Source organism: Pungitius pungitius, chromosome 2 (assembly GCF_949316345.1).
Source record: "Pungitius pungitius chromosome 2, fPunPun2.1, whole genome shotgun sequence".
Lineage (NCBI taxonomy): Eukaryota > Metazoa > Chordata > Actinopteri > Perciformes > Gasterosteidae > Pungitius > Pungitius pungitius.
In genome coordinates this window covers 20,826,769-20,844,731 of record NC_084901.1, presented here as the reverse complement: position 1 = coordinate 20,844,731, position 17,963 = coordinate 20,826,769, and the positions used below count along the sequence as shown (strand labels likewise).

General features: G+C 42.1%; 2 protein-coding genes across 2 annotated transcripts; both read left to right on the top strand.

Annotated features, from left to right (window-relative positions):
* Window positions 1-860: 860 nt before the first annotated feature.
* Window positions 861-9,596, top strand: sfxn5b (sideroflexin 5b). Its single transcript, XM_037460838.2, has 14 exons — window positions 861-1,070; window positions 3,939-4,007; window positions 4,277-4,354; window positions 4,475-4,501; window positions 4,602-4,656; window positions 4,758-4,783; window positions 4,945-4,998; window positions 5,271-5,327; window positions 5,474-5,539; window positions 5,886-5,976; window positions 6,261-6,376; window positions 6,613-6,698; window positions 7,845-7,962; window positions 8,231-9,596. The coding sequence occupies exons 1-14, from the start codon at window positions 1,014-1,016 to the stop codon at window positions 8,306-8,308; spliced, it is 978 nt and encodes a 325-aa protein (XP_037316735.2). The 5' UTR covers window positions 861-1,013; the 3' UTR covers window positions 8,309-9,596.
* Window positions 9,597-10,027: 431 nt separating this feature from the next.
* On the top strand, window positions 10,028-17,319 carry smyd5 (SMYD family member 5). Its single transcript, XM_037462112.2, has 13 exons — window positions 10,028-10,179; window positions 10,867-10,975; window positions 11,549-11,688; window positions 12,219-12,340; window positions 12,443-12,512; window positions 13,269-13,373; window positions 13,903-13,965; window positions 14,240-14,310; window positions 14,396-14,502; window positions 14,649-14,705; window positions 14,815-14,909; window positions 15,328-15,398; window positions 16,123-17,319. Exons 1-13 carry the CDS (start codon window positions 10,087-10,089, stop codon window positions 16,253-16,255), a joined length of 1,236 nt encoding a protein of 411 aa, XP_037318009.1. The 5' UTR covers window positions 10,028-10,086; the 3' UTR covers window positions 16,256-17,319.
* The last annotated feature ends 644 nt before the right edge of the window (window positions 17,320-17,963 follow it).

Sequence of the window (17,963 nt, the reverse complement as noted above, 5' to 3'; positions counted from 1 at the left end):
AGAAAGAGTCAGTGCTTTATTTTTGTAAAATAAAATCCTACCAAGCAATCAAACTGCTGTTTCCTGAGTAGTTAACTTGGTCGGAGTTAGTGAGAAGTCACTCTTACAAACGTTCATATTCTTCCTTCAGGAATGTTTCATTGTGATCAAAAAATATGGTAGAATAGATCAAACTCATAATACAACTCTCTGTAATTATTGAATTATTGGTTTGATCCCATTCTCCTCCTCTTCTTCTCCGTTTAGGGCTGAAGGGGTCAAAGGTCGCTCTGGTGTTCACTCTGTTGCTTTGCTTCCAACACTAATTGATTGGGGCTATACAGAGAAACAACCCCAATGCTATTTCTGATATTTCTTTAGTGCGATGGATGTCAGTGATAAAATTAGAAACATGATTAAGCTTTATGGGCATAGTTCAGATTGTTATAAATGATCATAAACTTAATACACCACTAAGTCAACGAGGTGTTTTGCAATGCATCCAAGCAGAGATTAGTTATTGTAATCCTGGTTTTAAACCCTCCTGTGCATCTTGTGTTATTGTATGTGTTTCTCTTCGGTTTTATTTTAGTAAAGAAATGCACTTATTGATTTTACTCAATTTAGAAGAGAAGCTTTATTTTTCCTTCAGGCACTTACTGACAAGAGCAAAATGAAAGCGCCCAGTGCGGGACTTAGTATTTATTTTATTTTGCTCCAGGTTACATACTCTGACAGCAGCCAGATCGATATTCCGTTTAGACCCCCCCCCCATTCCCCCCATCCCTCCTCGGGCCACACCTCCTCAGCTGTCAACCCCCACCCCTCCCAAGATCAATTCTCACGGTTATGCAATAACTTTCCCCTTTATCGATTTTTTTGGGATGTGTAGTCATGCGGTGCAACTGTGCCAGTGTGAGCGCAAACGAGACGACTACAGATCCCGGCATGCACAGCGGCTCACTAGTTACACACCGAACGGAGTTCCCTCCCGTTCACCGTTCGCTTCATTAACAAAGAAGTAGTTCGGTGTCATGGCGGAGTCCGCGGCATGTCCAGCCTTCCAGCTCGGGAGACCCCGCTATGAGCAGGTAAGTCCTGTCCCGCTTCCGCGCAGAAGACGATGACATTTTGTCTGTCCAGGCTCGCGAGCGGAGAGGAGCCCCCCCATCCTCCTCCTCCTCCTCTTCCTCCTCCTCCTTCTCCTCCTCGCACCACTCCGCTCCGGATGCTTCCACTTTGTAGTCAAAGTTGCCTTTGATCTCCGGTCCGCTTCTTTGTTTCGAAACCGGAAAACAACTCTGAAGTGATTACGACTTTTTGCGCTGGATGTGGATCAGTTTTTTTGGGGGGGGGGGTTTTGTATCACAAACAGATTCCACGCGCTGTCGCTCCGCGGAGGATGATGCGAACCAGCACATTTAAACACGGTTTATCACGATTATCGTGTATACGTGTTTGATTTTCTTCCTTATTCATTCCCCCCCCCCCCCCCCCACATAAATCACACCCCCTGAAGTTTTCCTTCTCGCTCTTCGTGCTCTCTGCAGAAGGGTCGTGGCCTCGCGTGTGAATAGAGATGAATGGACTGTCCCTCCTCATCGGGGAGCCCATTACTCAATGTTCCGTCCTCACTCAGAAACGAAATTTGCATGGTTCAGCCCTGAAAGATAATGTGACCTTCACGTGGACTTATTAACGCAGGGAGCTGGTTAAATGTCCAAGGCTTCTTCATTCAGGGCCATTTATCTCACAGCACCGTAAAGAAGATGAATGAGGTCCATGAACAGATACGTGTAAATAAGTCTAAACTTTTTGATCTGGTATGAGCAATCAGTGCAACTCTTCTGTGCAACTCTATAGAAAAGATGTCATCATGTAAAAAGCACACTCAGGAAATCTGCTTCTCGCCCAGGGGGTCGATAACCTTCTGGGCCCCAGTTTGAAGCGACTTTCTATTTAGTGCGATCACTTTAAGAAAGATTGTCGTTCATTCTTGGTTTCCGCCTCCTGCTGTTGTTTCCTCTCATAAAATCTCCTGACTTGCCCACGGGGGGGGGGGGGGGGGGGGGGGACCGTAAATTCCTGCGGGGTGGATAAAGGTGCTGTAACACTTTCAGCTGGAATCAGGCCACCGTTTGAATCAGCATGGCTCGGTTTGGGTGAGGCGCTGCGTCTCTGCGAGCCTCGTTGTGTCCTCTCTCCGAGGAGCATGGGGCTCATGAATAATTGAAAACGGTCTCCTTCTCACGTGGATCCCCAGTCTCCTCGGCTCTCACAAAAACAGCAAACTAACTGCGGCTCATGCAGACGTCAGAGGAGGAGATGTGTGCGAATGGCAGTGACACGAGAAACGTTCAGCGTCACACCGCAGCGGAGACGGTTTATTTCCAGCCTTCAGGAGGACAGGGTTCGGTTTCCAGTCATTTCAATTAGGACTCGATGCTGAGCAGATGATTCAAATCCAGGAGGGTTTGTTCCTCTGTCTCTCCGCTGTGTTTTCTGCCCTTCAGAACTGATTAAAGTCCCTGAGGGAATCTGATTGAAGCTGCCGTGTTTTTGCCAAAAAGGCTCTTGGCATAAATTGCTGCGGGGCCTTTTCAGACCGTTGGCAGGCCTCGTTAGCGATTGGCACGCTGATGAAGAACAGGGAACACTTGACCAGCAGCTACGAGCATCACTGGGAAGAATGTGTGTTTGTAAATGTAAAATGAATCCAGATTAGTAGAAAGTTCATCTCAAAAGGCACATCTTACTTTAACGTCTCGGCCGTATTTTGTTAGATTGTCCAGTAACTTTTCATAATTGGAGGTGAATTGTTTTAATTTTTCCCCATGGCGGCATTTCAAAGTATCTGCTTCATCATCTCTCATTGACATAGCAAATATTTGTGGATGCACATTGTTGACCTTTGGGAACAAGATACTGAGATGAGAAATCTAAAGTCAAAGGTCTTTTTTACTATTGAGTCTGGACAAACTGGACCCAGTAGGCTCGGTGTTGACTAGAAGTTTTTGAACATAGAGACGGGGTCACAAACAACCAAACCTTTTAATAAATACAATAAATACATTTGAGAGACAAATTAGCAACACTGTGCCATCACCTGGATTCATATCTGATCAGCGCTGCCCAGTTGGACAGTTTGGTTCTTGAGTTTCTCGAGCTCTGATTGGTTGTTTTTCTTTAGGCAAACAAAGGAACCAAATTCATTCACAAATCATTTGTCTTAAGGACCACTGTCAAGATAAAAAGTTTAACTGTTCAAGTTAACGTGATTAGCTTTTTTTTTAGTACAAATATTTAAACACTTCTTTGGGTTGTTTGAACATGTGAACTCAATAATGTATTATCTGTTATTTTGCTTACAGCACTGTGTGTATATGAAACAATAAACTGTGAGACATTATAAAGATTCAAGGTTTTTTCATTCGCCATTTGTGCATTTGGACAACAGTCCAGGCACATGTGTTTAGTTCAGTAATCAAAGACACACTAAACTAAAAATATATAGAATATGACAAAAACACTATACATACGGTACACTATTATATACGGTTTATGAAAACAAGTTCTTAACCAAGGAGAGGGCAAATGTTCATAAGTAGGCTGGTCCTGAGTGCTGTTCGTGGGAAAGGGAGAGTTATATGGTGAAATGCACATTTAGAGAGGTGGAGTCATGGGCTGGTATTGTAACCGATAATATCACATGTTGAACATGATAAGTGAGGTGGGGAAATGTTGGGCTATTGTTGCACTTATTGAATGAATACATACATTCATATATTACATAAATGTCATTTTGAAACAGAGCGAGCAACATGTTTAAATGGGAATTAAAACGTAAAATGAAGTGAGCAGCGCTGAATCCTGTTCTAGTCCATCAGACGAGTGCAGTGAGCCATCCTCAGACCTACGACCATCACCAAGAGTTAACTTCTTCATTGTGTCTCTTCAAGGGTTCGTTCCTCGGTCGACTGAGACACTTCATCGACGTCATCGACCCCAGCACCCTGTTTGTGTCTGAGGTAACCACAAGAATATGTGTCTTAATTCACCTGCTTTATACAACTTAATTGATTACAACATTTTGGGGGTTTTGCTCAAGATGCCATTTGGGGATTTTAGACAAATGAAAAACAACAACACGTAAACAATAAATCGACAAAGCATCTGATTCAAATGTATTGTGGATAACTGATCGTTTCAGCGTTATCAATTGGTAACATAGTCATCTTTGTGGGTTTATATTCTTAAATGCTTTCCCAGCCTCACACAGCCTCGTGTTTTTGTTTAGAAACGATTGAAAGAATGCGTGAAACTGCTTGATGACTACAAACATGGCGCGCTCCCCCCCGGAGTGTCCGATCTTCAGGTGAGTGCTTGTTCAGGTGGATGCGATGCTCCTGGCTGCAACTAAACCCACAACCAGATGTGAATAGAATACATGTAAACCCTATAAAGCTGAAGAATACCTCTGTGCTTCGTTGTGCAGCTGTGGGAAGCCCAGAAGATCAAGCAGGTGAGTGATTCATCCGGGATGCTTGTAAGTAGGCTGGTGTTTTCGGCGCCTCCATACATTCACGAGGACGCTCTCCTCATGCCATGCTCTCTGCACGCAGGCCATCATTCATCCCGACACGGGAGAGAAGATCTTCATGCCATTTCGAATGTCAGGTACGACCTCAGATGAAGATCTTTGCTGAACTTCCTTCCATTTTGTCCTCATTTCTTTTTTTTTCTTTTTTTACACTGAACGTCATTTCTTCGCTGTGCAGGTTATGTACCATTTGGAACCCCGATTGTAAGTCTAAATACATCAAATATATATATATATATATAAAATATCATACATTTAAAATCATGGCTGTGCAGATGTTCGTTCACGTGGTCGTGTTTGGGGGATAGATGAAATAAGACTTATTTTGCCCCAAAAATGAGCTCTTATCCCCCGGTCTCATCCAGGTCATTGGCCTCCTACTTCCAAATCAGACTGTGGTGTCCACCATTGTATGGCAGGTACTGTAAAAACATGAAAACCATTGCATTTATTGTACATTTTCAACATCTGGAAAGCGCACACTTCACAGATGTAACACACTGGAATAAGAACATTGTCACTTATAAGCTTGAACATATCTATCTGTCTATCCATCCTCACTCTCTTCCTGTCTTTTGTTTCCCTTCATTTCCACGGCCTTGTCTGGCCTTTTCCATCTTTCCCCCATCCATCCTCCTTCTTTCCTTCCTTTTTTCATCCCTTATTTCTTTTCCTTCCTTCTTTGCTACAGTGGCTGAACCAGAGTCACAACGCCTGTGTGAATTTTGCAAACCGCAATGCCACCAAGGTGGGAACCGTCACCTCTGGATATTCACATCTTTAGTTTTACTTAAAAAATGATGCTATATAGGTTAAATACATTGCTATCCGTCTCTACAGAGAGCAAACAATGAATAAAGATGTGACAGAATGTTTGTTTTTCTCCCTTCTCAGCCAACGCCAACATCCGAGTTTCTTCAAGGCTACGTGGGGGCTGTGACCAGCGCGGTTTCCATCGCAGTGAGTGGCCTTCCTGTTCAATGACATCAACGTCCTCTTTGGGATTTTTACCTGCACATGAGAGCTGTTTTGTTTCCTCAGCACACAGAAGAAGTTTTTTTTATACAGTGTCATTAATGGTGCAGGGTATACCGGTAATATCGAAAATTTGTATCTGTACAGTTCCTGTGTTTTAGCTACTGCACATACAGATTCTAACACTAGTAGTGCTACAAATAGTAAAGAATACAAAGAATAGTTTTACTTTATAGCAGTATTTAAAGCATGTCGTTTCAAGAAAAGATGAACCTGATGTATCTTTTGGGAAGTTGCTTTTCTTTTTTCAAAGCGTTTTTGTGTTTACCAGGTGGGGCTGAATATGCTCATTCAGAAGGCCAACAGGCTGAGTCCTGCCACCAGAATGATAATTCAGAGACTGGTCCCCTTCCCAGCTGTAGGTATGTTTGGACCCGTTGTCTTCGTGTGGCCCTCTAGTGGCCGGAGTCCAAACATCGCCCCGAGGTTGCACTCCGATTTCCCTTCTATGTTAAGAACGACACAATTATCTACATTAATCTTGAATTTCAGACTGTGTATATTGCAGCATTGTTCTGATATTTGAATATTTATTTCATAGTTTTATAGGTGTATTCACACAAGCATTTCTAAATGAATTTCTTCTTCCTGGACTTCAGCATCTGTTCATGTGGAAATGTAACTGTCTTTCTCTCCCCGTCGTCAGCTAGTGCAAACATCTGTAACGTTGGCCTGATGAGACACAGTGAGCTATCTGAAGGAATCGATGTGCTCGACAACAACGGGAACGTTGTGGGTTCCTCCAAAATTGCTGCAAGACATGTGCGTGTTTTTTCCCTTTTGCATTCTCAGCAAGTTTTTACTCGACTGCACTGAATATGTTTTTGGATTCACACTCACTGACTGTGATGGAAGCGGATGATGGGAAAATGTATAGTTTCCCGCTCGGCCTGCTGTCACTCTGCACACATCTGATCCCATAAAAGAGACAATTAAATCCAACTCACCGCAGTGTTTGAAACGAAGCGTGTGCACAATGTTCTCGTCTTTCCCCCCAGGCGATCACCGAGACCGCCTTCACACGTGTGGTCCTCCCGATGCCGATCTTTGTCCTGCCCTCCATCATCATGTCCTACCTAGAGAGGTTTGTATAGAGACATATAGGTGGCATTGACCACCTGTTTTCATTGTTGATTAATTTAGAAAATATTTTCGGAATTAAATTAGGTGATACAGTTGATAAAGTATGACTTCTTCAATTTGTATTTGTTTGTGAAAAATTCTTTTTTAAAGATAACTGAAAAAATTAAAAAAAGTTACTGTTGTTATTCGGGTTTACGTTGTTACTGTTGCTTATCCTGCATTATTGTGAGATTTATCAGAAAACACATCAATAGTTCTCCACCTTTCTGGTCACCAACCAATCAGTGCTCATTATAATTATTTTAGAGGCCTGAATAGAAGCAGTAAATTATTCATTAATTCAGTAGAGTGATTATTCTCTGCTTCTCACCACATCTGGTGACCCCCCTGGGATCAATCTTGCCACACTTTGTGGGGTCCCGGTCCCCAGTTTGGGGCAACATGATGAAAAATTCTTTAAAACAGGGTCAGAGACTAAAGGTAGTTGTGGGTAATAAAGCATTTGATCTTATTTTGCCTTAAAAAGAAAATAGTGAGATAAGACTAAGCTAAACCTGTGATGTAAAACTAGATAGTGACACAACTACAGATGAATTAAATACTACATTTGTAAAAGAGGACTAGCTTTGTAGTGTGACATTAGAAAGAAGTGAACGTTTTTCCTAGTTCTTTGAGATTGTACCGACCAGCCTCTAAAATAATCATTCTAAAAATACTCAAATCACAACACTGGATGTTTTAATTGATCATGATGACCCTTTTCTTATAGATGCCCTCCCTTGTTTGTCTCTATTGGGCTGATTGTCTGCTTGATCATGGTCTATAAATAATCTGCATGTTTTTTTCTTGCTGAGCCAGAGTGGACATATGTTGTGCCCCAAAGTGCTTCTCATATATTCATTCAGTATTACGCCACAACCAAAGAGAAATCAGTGAGAAATGTAATGATACAGAGTAGTTTGACTCATTAAATTGGGAACTGCAACTTGCCCAGAGAAAGATTAATCTCACACCCACTAATTATGGAGGACAACTCTGTCCCAGTTCTGCACGTGTCTTTTCTCCGGATCCAAAAATAGCAGTCATCCGGGGATCGATCCACAAGGCGTGCTCACGGTTCCTCTCTTTACTACCGTGGCTCGTGTAGGCTGCGATTCCTGCAGAGCAACCGGCGGTTACTGCTTCCCATCCACAGCCTCGTGTGCCTGGTTACCTTTGGCCTCTCTCTGCCCGTGGCCATCAGCCTGTTCCCCCAGATGTCTCAGGTACCTCCACCGCTCCTACTGCTCACCCGAGGCCAGATGGCTGGAAAAGAGGGAGCAGCTGGAGAGAAATTCAAATTACACATACACCACTTGACATGCACAGCCCCGACCCAAGAGCCAGTGTTCTGCTCTTATTCCAGATGCCTCTTCCCATCTGTAATTAAAAGTCAAGATGATTTTTCAAAGCTGGACGTTGGAGCCATGTACAGCTAAAATTCGGTGCTTCATTCTTTGTGCTTTTGTTTTGTTGTTGTTGCTGCTGCTGCAGATTGAGGTGTCTTGCCTCGAGCCGGAGATTGCCATGGCAACAGATTGCAAAGTGTTGACCTACAACAAGGGTTTATGATGGACGCCCTGATGAAGGAGAGAGGAGAGCGGGAACAAAGGGGAACGAGGATGGAAATGAGGGTGCATTTGTCTATGGCGGTCGGTTCAGGAGCCACCAGCCTGTAGATCATCAGTACTACCACAGGGTTTTATTCAACGCTTCCCAAGATCATAGCAATTATTGAGTGCAGGTTTATAAAAGAAGAAGCTCTGTGTATAGAAATAAGGATATATTTACTGTTGAATCAGTTTTTTTAGCATTAATGAAGTTGTGTTTCCCACACATGCTTTTCATTTAATGAAAAAGGGTTCAAGCAATGACAGACTTTTTCCTGGCTTTTTTCGCCAAAAGTCTTACCAACATTGAATTTATCTTTATCTAAAGCCCACATCTCTTTTCAACCTTTTTAAAATCTTGTTGAAAAAATAACTACGTGACTGTTTGTCACTCGTTGCATTTATACAATCAGATTTTTAGAAGAGGTGAAACTATTCTATTGTTTGGGGGAAGTTTAAAAAGAAAAGAAAAATATAATATAATCTTTTGCAGTTGAAATGTCTGCGAGATAAATGGTGCAACCCCAAGATTAGATTGTCCCTAAATCTACAATGGTGCATTTCCTGTGTGATTCATAGTCTAGCCCGTGAAAAAACTGCCCTCTGCTGGACAGAAAACCACAAACGTATTCAACTCCTGGGCCACAATTTGTGTTGTCAACATATGCTGATCCTGATAAATGTGCAATAAGCTCATATAAATGGTGTCTATGGCTCTAGTCTCATGTAATATGAGAGACAAACGGAGCATTGAGTGAAAGCTTCCCCCACAGCACACCTTTGTTGTAAACATGTTCATCATGTATCATGTATCATCTGAAGGAAGAGAACCTACTGGATATGCACCAATTTGAAGCTGCTCTCTCTGTCTATTAATCTCAATGGGGTAATGTGGGCACTGTACTGTAGGGAGTAGTTTTAACACTGTTCAACACGTATTTAGACTGATGTACAGAATTGTATTCTGGACCTTCTGCTTCTTATAATAATCAAAACTACATGTTTTAGTTGGAAGGAGATTTGACTCCAGTTCTACTTTCTATAACTGCTACTCCTGCTTTTCCTAATGCTTTAGTATGTACAATATTTAATATAATATAAAAGTATGACCGATATATACTGCTCATTATGAAATAGTATTTGTAATTATTTGTATAATACGTCTCCTTAAGTTTATCAGATGTTTGCCAGTCAAACAATGTAAAACCTTTATCTATATTATCAATAAATAATGTATAATAAATACTAAATACTATCTCCCCATTCACTGATTCAGACTGTATTTCCAGACATTTCTGTGCCCATAAGCTGTAAATGTTGCTACAGCTAGTTAGTTCCCTTTTCAATTGTCACTAACTATAATTTATTATGAATATAAATATTAATTAAGTAAATAATCAAGAGAATAGTCAAATCAAAGTAACCAAAACCATTTGCACCTCTTTTAGTATTGTTTGGCCAGTTTGGACCGGGGAAGGCTAAATGAATGATTTACCAGTCTAGACTTAAATGCTAAAACACATTTGTGAATATGTGTCGGGTATCTTACATATATATACAGTTTCAAAGCTGGTGATTATCATGTACTTTGTATTTTAGCTCCCGAAATAGTTCTACTGTACAACAGTGGCTAAATGAGTCAATTAGCCGCAGAGACCTGCAGTTTACATGTTGCCCGCGAGAGGTCGCTGCTGCGCCGATGCACAGATAAGACGTCAGAGGTGAAAGTTCGACAGAAACATGGCGGCTCCCGTGGATGACATGTTTTCCTTCTGTGTGGACCCCGGCAAAGTCTCCACCTGCGTGGATGTTAGATTTATAAACAGTTTGAAGGTAAGCCGCTTCAGAGTTGCTCGGACTTAAAAAGTCTCGATTCATCTGCCGTGTGGAGGGCGCGTGCCGGCTGTCCGCGTGCCGGCTGTCCGCGGGCATCGCAGCCGGGCAGAGCCGAGCCTTGATGGGCTCGCGGGGCGCCGGAGGAGCCGCCACTGGTTCATTAAACCATCTCTTGCCCTACCAGTTAGTTCGTCTGCTGTGGTGTTATAAAACCCGAAGCCTGCATCCACCATTTTACTCCATTTAACTTATTTTGATGTGCATGAAGCATGTTAAGTTAACTTAATTGTTTCGTAGGGGTTAACGCCGGGCTCACGAAGCGAGAAAAAAAAATCGAATAATGTTAATTCAATTTAGCATCAGTTTTGAGTCTGACAGCTAGTTCTAATTAGCATAAACCAATAAATATGTCATTAGCATTGAAATAAATGACGTGGTGCCCCGACGCCAGGAGAGAAGGTCACATGGTTTCCCTCATCTAATTCCTGCGTGCTGACGACGTATCCATCCGGCCGTTATGCATACATAATGCATGTTGTCCGCCGAGTGGCAGGAATCTTCCCCTCATAAACCATGCAAACCTGTGATAGCAGGAGGACGAGGGCGAAGCAAACAAACACGATTTATTGTAGGGAAATGTGTGCGTGAGCTGCTGCACAACGGACATGTGTGTTTATGTTTCAGGGAAAGGGTCTCTTTGCCAAAAAGGGCATCAAGAAGGGAGATGCCATTTTCCTTGAGCGGCCTCTGGTCTCTGCTCAGTTCCTGTGGAATACTTTGTATAAATACAAAGGTGAGATGTTGACTATTTTTAGTGATGTAACAACGTTTGGACATCAAACATTAACAAGATTTTTTTTGACAATTAAAAAGATTTTAATTTAGATCCATAGATCAAATTTATTATGAAATGTGCAACATTTTGTCCAATACATGTTGGTGATATAAAGTCTAAAGCATCTGTCCAAAACGATGTGTCTTTGAGGCGCGATGGGAAGCCTTGTGGTTGAGGCCAGCTTGTGAGTTTTCTGTCCTGCACGAGGACCTCTGGGTCCGAGAGGCTCGCGGGTCCTGCGGTGATGGCAGATTGCATTTTGTCTTTAGCTTTTGGCATTTTTGCCATCATTGGAGTGCCAACAGTGTGCAGAGACGAGACGGGAGACAGATGTGACACACGGCCTGAGATTAAGGTTTTGTGACACCATACTGGACCATTTGAAATCCGGCTTTAGTTAAATAACCAGGAATGATGCAGATGTTGCATTAATAATACTATTTATAAAATAAAATTCTGTGCACCTTAAACCTGCAGCAGTGCTTTACCTCTGCTCATCTGCTCTGCTCTTGCACCGTTATCCTTTCACAGCCTGCGAGTTCTGTTTACGCGCTCTGGAGACTGCAGAGGAGAATGCCAGGAGACTCAGCGGGATGCCCGGCCTCAGCCTTCCTCATCCCGAGCTGTGCCGTGTTCGACCAGAGCTGCACCAAGCCTGCCCCCACTGCCAGGTTAGTGAGAACCGGATATGCCACTGATTAGATTCATGAGAAGTCGTCATTGTATCTCAGAGTAGGGGGATAAAGTGTTTGGATCAATTTAAGACAATGAACATGTTGATTTAAAGCCGGCTGACTCACAGCTGATTGATTTTAGACTCCTGTGTTGGTGTTTTGGATCGTATTATAATTATTTTGGTAACTTTTACTGTATGTAGCAAAAAGTTTTTGCTACATACAGTACGAAAAACTTAAAAGAAGTGCAATTTTCATATTTGTGTTTTTGTTAATTTTCTTTTAGTTTTTCCTAATGTTACCATCGGAAAAGTGACACGGTCACTTATAGTGGGTTAAAGGAGCCACTGTATTTTTGACTTATGTTGCTGTTGAGACTGCATCGAAGGGACATGCTTTCAGACACTCGTCCTTGAAGTCATAGAAAACCATTGAAGTCTTTGTTGCATTTCTCAAACATTGTGTCACTGAAAGGGATTTGCTTTCAGTGTCTTCTGATGGGTAAAAAAAAACATCTTCCTGTGTAGGTGATGTACTGCAGCAGCGAGTGTCGACAAGCTGCAGCAGATCAGTACCATCGAGCTCTGTGTTTGGGTTCCTCCCAGGACGATCCGGACCATCCCATCAACAAGCTCAAAGATGCATGGAGGTCAGAGGGCATTTTATGCAGATTTTCAATGCAAACCCTCTTTTGTGTGCAGAAAAAAAAGAAAAACCTACATCCCTTAATGAAGATTTGTCTTCCCCTCAGGAGTATGCATTATCCCCCCGAGACTTCCAGCATCATGCTTATGGCCAGAATGGTAGCTGCTGTCAAACAAGTGAGTTTCTGATTCCGAAATTGTTGGGTATGAATCGTTTTAGGTTCAATTCATTGTAGTGTAGTAACACCTCTGTAGAAAAGGACATACCCTGCCATGACAAATACAGATCTCCTTGCATAGAAATTCCGATGTGACAATAATTTTCGGAACGTGACAACCTGAGGTGAGGATGTTTCTAATAGACCCAAAACCCTGATGTGATGCAGATATTTAATTTAAAGCTTTTAAGTGGCTCTCATCAAATGTCTTTTATTAAACCCACAATATGCTTTCTGCTCAGCACCAAATGACACACCGTTAAATGCAGGAGGCAGGTATTTCCCTCAGCAGTCGGTAGAGACCAAAACAGAGTTCATCTCAGACTTTCATCTGTCAGATGGTTATAAACAATAAAGATAAGGCTGCTAAAAAAATCTGTCGCTGAAGTACACTTTTACTAAAAAGTTTCCAATAGCAACTATACAGTAGTGGTACGACAGTGTCATGTTTGCAGCCAAAACCTTTCCAAAAAATGTAATTTGGGATTTAACTTATCTGAAGAAAATAGGTGACAATGACATAAAAATAGAAATGATTCTTTACAAAGTTAAAAGCTACACATTTTCTCTTTGGTGTCAACACTACCTGGACTTTTGTTTAGTTTAGTTTGATTATCTGTGGCATTGAAACATAATACATTTGTATCAAAGATATACAGAATGCAAAAAATGAAAGGCACATTTGATATTAATATTTTAACATTTTGTCATGCAGGCCAAAGACAAAGCACACTGGCAGAAGCTGTTTTCTCACTTCTGCAGCCGAACAGGTAATGAAGAGGAGGAGATCGCCCATAAGCTCCTGGGAGAGAAGTTCAGAGTAAGTTACCCTCATATTAAAAGGTGCAAAAATGTTTGCAAAGGGAGGAAATGTCCTAGTATAGTTTTCCATAATATAAAAAAAATCATAGATCTAGAAAAAGTCCTAGATTAGGATAATCAAAAGCAACATGTATAGCATGTCCGACAAAGTATTGTATGTTATCTGAAGTGTCATAGTATGAAATGTAATTATTATTGTCGTTGATGATCATTATCTTGCATCTCAGGAATTCTCACTCCTTCGAGTTCCGATGTAACGCATATAAGATGAAAAACTGTATTACAAAAAAGCTCCCAGAACAGAATGTGATAGGAATGTAGTTGCAGTCTACGGTCTGGCATTACGGAGACGGTGTCATGCTCTAATGCTAATCGCAGTCGTTTATGGCTGAATAAGCAAAGCGTGTCAGGGTTGCTCCCTCCTGTAGCAGCTTCTATTCCCTCTGTGGCATTCTATGCTGATGATATTTTTTTTCTTTCTGTTATGTAAAATGTCCCTTTTAATCCGTCTGACGTTGTTTCTGTAGGGGCAGCTGGTTTTGCTACACAGCCTTTTTAAAGCAGCACTTCATGATGATCATCTTAGTCGGGTGAGATGGAATATATTTCAAATGCCAACCAACCAATAAATGATCAAAATGGTTGCGGATTCGGTTTGTGTTATAATGCAGATGCACAATCCCAGCAGTTGATACGTGATGCTTTTATAGGAAACCACTTTACTGCACAGGCAGTTTGTTTATCTGGAAAGTTGATTTCAAACGGCTCAGGAGGAAGAAGCGGACTCTGACCTATTGGTATTAAGTGTCAAATGCAATATGTGATTTTCCGACATGGATGAGTGAAGTTCTGATTTGATTGCAGTGGTTTGTCCCAGAGGGTTTCCGCTCTCTGTTCGCTCTGGTGGGGACTAATGGACAAGGCATTGGCACGAGGTAAACATTTGCCACTTTTCTCCTTCCGTTTTTAACTCTGGGTGTTTGTTTAGCTCAAGTCATTCTCTCTCTTTGTGCTGTTCAGCTCCTTGAGTCAGTGGGTTCACGCCTGCGATGCACTTGAGCTTCCTGCCCAGCAGAAGGAGCAGTTGGACTCCTTTATCGACCAGCTGTACAAGGACATCGAGAAAGGTCACCCATTTCCTTTCAGTCTCTTCCGCGTTAACTGTTCGTCGTCTTGAGCAGATGTGATGACAAAGTGTTTATAATCGCCTGTGTTGTCCCGATTACCTTTGCTCTGATTATACATTTGCATCACATGTCTCTTGCCCCTCTAGAAACGGGAGACTTCCTAAACTGTGAGGGATCTGGACTGTTTCTGCTTCAAAGCTCATGTAAGTGCGTCTGATCTCCTTGTCATGAGTGCTGTCACTTTTCACCTTTTCAAACACGCTCTTACGCCGGTCAATACGTCCCCTGTTTTCCTGTCTTTGACCCCTGCAGGTAACCACAGCTGCATACCCAACGCCGAGGCGTCCTTCCCCGACAACAACTTCCTGCTCCAGCTCAGTGCCCTCAGTGACATCACCCCAGGAGAGGTCAGCTGACACATCTGGGTTCGGAGTGATAAATTCTGGCCCGGCACAGAACATCCCTCTCTAGCTCTGCGTGCTCCCTTGTCAGCTGGTATTAGAAGGCTGAGACTTTGAGGATTGGGGTTGGTTTGTCAAGCTGTCAGAGAGAATGAGAAGCCTTGCATCTGCGCGGCACAGTAATGTCACGGCGACCCTGCTGCGTTCACTGCGGAGCTCTTCCTTTAGTCCTCCCGGAGACAAGAAGTCTTTGTTTACTACCAGTGGAAAGATGGAAGGACATAGCGACGTCCTGCACGAGGGGGGGAAAAACATGGCAGAAACCTGAATTATTTCTGCCCTTCTGAAAAATACACAGTAGCGTGTCTGAAGGACTTAACTGCAATTGTTTAGCCAGTTCAATTATGTTTTCTTCAATTTTCAGGAGATCTGCATCAGTTATTTGGACTGCTGTCAGCGGGACCGAAGCCGTCATAGCAGACACAAAGTACTGAGGTAAGAATAGTGGTCTGAAATCCACCTGTAAATACCAGGAATGATCAAATGAAAAACAGACCTAAATAAATAATGATTATGAAATCAACAGGAACTAAGCATAAAAACAGTATATCATAACTTGATAAGCTCTTAATAAAAAGAAAAATTAAAATGCAAGCAAATAAAAAATAAACAAAATTTTGTATTGCATATCTTCATAATGTAGTTAAGACGCTAAGAAATAGAGATGGGTCTTTGGACAGGTTCTAATGTTTCAACAAACAGAACAATGCTCGACCGGCGTTGATATTTAACTATTCCACTGGTGGCTGGTGGAAAGAGGCCAGTACAGTGGAGCTATGATCCTTCCTTGTGGAACCAGGGTGAAGCTTGAACAAGCTGCAGGCGAGACGCGGCTAACCGACACCTTCCTGCATGGAGAGAGTTGCGGTAGTGAAGGAGAAAGTAGATCTCAACATCACGTCAATCCATCTTTGGAATACACCCCTCAAAACCTTGTTTCTAGCCTTCTCAGCCTTGAGAAGGTGCAGATAGAATCCAGCTTTTTGTGGGTAAATGTCAAAGCCATAATTTAAGAGCCCCGCCATATTACACCCACTGAATGAAAAGTGGGCGTAGATTCTTTTATCAAACACTGCTTTGTTGTGGTGTGAGTGTTTGATTCATTTCAGTTCTTGTGAGAGTTTCAACAATTTGATTGGCCCCAACATTTTGTCCCCAGGGAAAACTACCTGTTTGTCTGCTCGTGCCCAAAGTGCATCTCTCAGATGCATGAGCCGGATGTGACATCAGAAGAGGAAGAGGAGGAGGAAGGCGAGGGGGATGAGATGGAAGACGAGATGACGGATGTCTGAGTCCTGTCCGTATGGTTCTGAACCCCGAGGAATAAAGACCGGTTCGAACCACGATCTGTACTCCACCAAACAGTCCGCACTTTGAGTTTGGTTAATGACTGATAGGTAAATGTATGAAAAGACTAACGTTCACTAAATGTGGATGGAGGCACTTTTTAATTCTACATCAATCAAAAGAATTTTGATGACATTGTGGCAGCGCGACCAGTTATAATTAATGATGTATTGCCTGATTGAATAGTTGCTAAACACCCTAGAAGACCTTCTGCTATAGTGGTTACAATTCTCCCTTTTCACCATGACTTCACCAGGTTACATATGCATCACAGCATATTTCTGAGAATTGAAAAAAATGTAAACTGGAGAGGACAAGTAAATCGCTTTTTGTTTTTAATAGCAGCTGCTGGAAACATGCAAAATAATAATGGTGAGAATGAATCACAAAAACGAGTTGAAAGGCTTTAAAGACTGAGGGGAACTGCAGAGCATGGTGATTATTCTGCGCCGGTTCTCCGCTTAGACTGCTATTACACAATCCTTCAATCCATTGTGAATAAATGACCAGATCGGTTTTATATTGCAGCTAAAAGTCAGAACTTCATCCTTGTGTTATTTGTTCCACCTCATTCAATGCGCTGAAGAACAGAGTTTAAACCACACTGTCCTTGTACTTCTTGCACTGCGTCTGACCTCCGTATCCACTAAATCAAACTTTGAAGAACTTTTATCATTTCTTGTTCCTGGCAACTCAACAAGGCAAAGCGATTAAGCCAAGGTGAATTGATTCTCAGGTGTTTTGTGCCTCTTTAGAAGTTCCTTACATGATAATGCATCATTGTATTGAAGAGGCTTTTTATTTATGCACCGTTGTAATTACATTCTTGTCGTATGGTAGACATGTCGGCAGTGATATGTACTTTGGTTTTCCTACAATGATCTATGAGGTTAAGTTCAACCTTCCTTAATGTATTACGGAGACCTTGAGTAGAAAATTGCTTTGTCAGTAACTGTTTGCCCTTTGCTGAGGACTGTATTTCATAACGCAGTTCCACGTGAGCAAAGGTGCGGCTCCCCACTCGTGAATCAACGTCTGTGATCACATTCCCAATACGTCCACTTTCTCAAGGAGGAGTGGAAAAATGTGTAATCGCATTTTTTTTGGTTGTCATTCAGCACAGCGGCACGGGAGGATGTGCAAGTCACAGAAGTACATTTGAATTATACGTGCAAACAGGAGCTTAAAAGTTTTCCTTTTTTACTACTGTGGCATAAAGCATTGAAATTGGATGTCATTGGGAGTCATTTATCTGTTGTTACAGAAGACCACTAAAACATTAGTTCATTCTTTGCATATTGCCCTCAAATTGTCTTCCTCGAGGGTTTGGGTAATACCATTTATTTATTTATTTGTTTATGGTGATCCACACACACACACAGATGTAGGCATCTCATTTCATAACATTGATTAGTAAATGAAGTATTGCAATGCCAGCCAATCAATCACTGTGCAGAATTAATTCAGTCTAACCAGTGTCATCAGATACTGGAAATACCCTTCTATGTTTACTCCAGCACCAAGTTGTAGCTTCACTTGCGTCACATGCTAATTCACCAATGCAAAAAAAAAAAAAAAGTAAAAGTGGGGTAGACATTATGTCCAGGAAGCGATGCTCACGTGGGGCCGAGCACGGCGGGAGGCTGCACTTCA

Bases quoted from the DNA above. Each gene is read 5' to 3' on its own strand.
- sfxn5b (XM_037460838.2), top strand. From the start codon at position 1,014: ATGGCGGAGTCCGCGGCATGTCCAGCCTTCCAGCTCGGGAGACCCCGC. The intron at 4,999-5,270 runs GTACTGTAAAAA...TCTTTGCTACAG, and splicing joins TGTCCACCATTGTATGGCAG to TGGCTGAACCAGAGTCACAA. The intron at 5,328-5,473 runs GTGGGAACCGTC...CTCCCTTCTCAG, and splicing joins CAAACCGCAATGCCACCAAG to CCAACGCCAACATCCGAGTT.
- smyd5 (XM_037462112.2), top strand. From the start codon at position 10,087: ATGGCGGCTCCCGTGGATGACATGTTTTCCTTCTGTGTGGACCCCGGC. The intron at 10,976-11,548 runs GTGAGATGTTGA...ATCCTTTCACAG, and splicing joins TACTTTGTATAAATACAAAG to CCTGCGAGTTCTGTTTACGC. The intron at 13,966-14,239 runs GTGAGATGGAAT...ATTTGATTGCAG, and splicing joins ATGATGATCATCTTAGTCGG to TGGTTTGTCCCAGAGGGTTT.